This window comes from Colobus angolensis, unplaced genomic scaffold (genome assembly GCF_000951035.1).
Source record: "Colobus angolensis palliatus isolate OR3802 unplaced genomic scaffold, Cang.pa_1.0 Scaffold28, whole genome shotgun sequence".
In the NCBI taxonomy this organism is placed as follows: Eukaryota; Metazoa; Chordata; class Mammalia; order Primates; family Cercopithecidae; genus Colobus; species Colobus angolensis.
In genome coordinates, this window is record NW_012116043.1 from 6,588,655 (window position 1) to 6,590,032 (window position 1,378).

At 59.4% G+C, this 1,378-nt stretch overlaps 1 protein-coding gene and 1 pseudogene across 1 annotated transcript in view; one reads left to right on the top strand and one right to left on the bottom strand.

Moving 5' to 3' along the window:
* The window catches only part of LOC105516373, a 36,393-nt pseudogene extending 35,223 nt beyond the window's left edge, over positions 1-1,170 (top strand).
* TMEM120B (transmembrane protein 120B) overlaps positions 1-1,377 on the bottom strand; it is a gene marked incomplete at its 5' end in the record, with an annotated part of 91,966 nt that extends 90,589 nt beyond the window's left edge. The window contains one exon of the mRNA XM_011948593.1: positions 1,315-1,377. Within this exon, the coding sequence (XP_011803983.1) occupies positions 1,315-1,377 (63 nt within the window). The remainder of the gene's footprint in view (positions 1-1,314) is intronic.
* Between the last annotated feature and the right edge of the window lies 1 nt (position 1,378).

The following is a 1,378-nucleotide window of genomic DNA, read 5'->3' on the forward strand; positions in this document are numbered from 1 at the left end:
CAGTGAGACTCCGTCTCAAAAACAAAACAAAACAAGAAGTGGCTGAGTCTTCTCCATGGAAGTGGAGCCAAAACGATCCCCTGAGAACTGGATGGGACCCAGGCCCTAGAGAAGGCATCAACCTACACATGCTGGACAGGCCGAGATGAGTCTAGGTCCCTTCCCCTCTGGTCATGCCTGAAACGGCACCCCCGTTCCTGCCCCAGCTCTCCAGCAACCCTCGGTCTATTGATCAGAATCTACAGCCACGTGTCTAGAAAGACCCATCAGAAACACCCTTGGCAACCTCCTCTCCTCTCTGCACACTGCAGGAGGCCAACTGAACTGCAGACAAGAGCTACGTGGACAGGGACAATGTCACTGCTCCAAATGAGAGGACTGGGGTGAAGGTGTGTAATGTAATTTCAGGCAAAGCCAACCCCCAAAAAAACAATCAAATGACTGGAGAAGGAACAGCCCTGTCTTCAAAAATAGTCACCGAGTCCCTCTTGGTCAACCCCAAGGTTTCCTGAGGCGTCTCTAGTCAACACAGTAGGTAGCTGGGGCCTCTCTGAACCTCTTGGCAGGAACGACTGCTGCCAGGACCGCTCCCCACCCCCAGCAGCAATGCCATTCTCTCAGGGGACCCCTCCTTACACTCGCCTTCACTCCACCCCATGTAAGGCTCCGGGCCAGAAGGATAGGGCTGGGAGCTTCCCCTATCACTGGGTGAGGCGACCCAGCTGTCCGAACTGACAGATGCTCTCCACGCCAAACTCAGCCTGCAGCAGCGTCAGAGCCCCCAAAGACAGGAAATACGGGTCCCTAATCCCCAAGCACAGCCTAGAGGTTCAAGGTGAACAGTTCGTAAGTACCCCTCCCAGAACAGAGCGGCAGGATAATGCTGCCCCGCCAGAGTACGGGGTGGGAGCAAGGCTACCAAAAGCAGATGGGAGGGGGCGGGGTGAGATGTGGGGAGACCCTAAGGAGGTGGGGGCTGGGCTGTTCTCTTTGAACCACCCCCACAGATAAACACGCCTGGAACTTGCCTCAGAGGCCACAAACCAACTTTCTGCAGCGGAGTGGGTGCGTGGAGCAGAGAGGCAGTGGGAGGGCGGCGGAAGGGGGGGCTGCGACCCGGCGCCCCACGTGGACGAAGAGCTGAAGCGCCGGGTGATGGGAAGGGGCTAGTCCACGCCGCCCGTCTGCCCCCAGGGCCTTGCCGGGGCACTCCCTAGGCCCTGACTGTCCCCACCGCCCGGGCCGGGGGCTCAGGAAGGGGAAGGCGCTGCACCGCGGGCAGCAGAGTTGCGGGACCAGGTGGCGTGGCCCTACCTGCAGTTCTTGAAATTCTCCCTCCAGCTCGTGCCATTCGCGCTCGCAACGCTCGAGCTGCCCG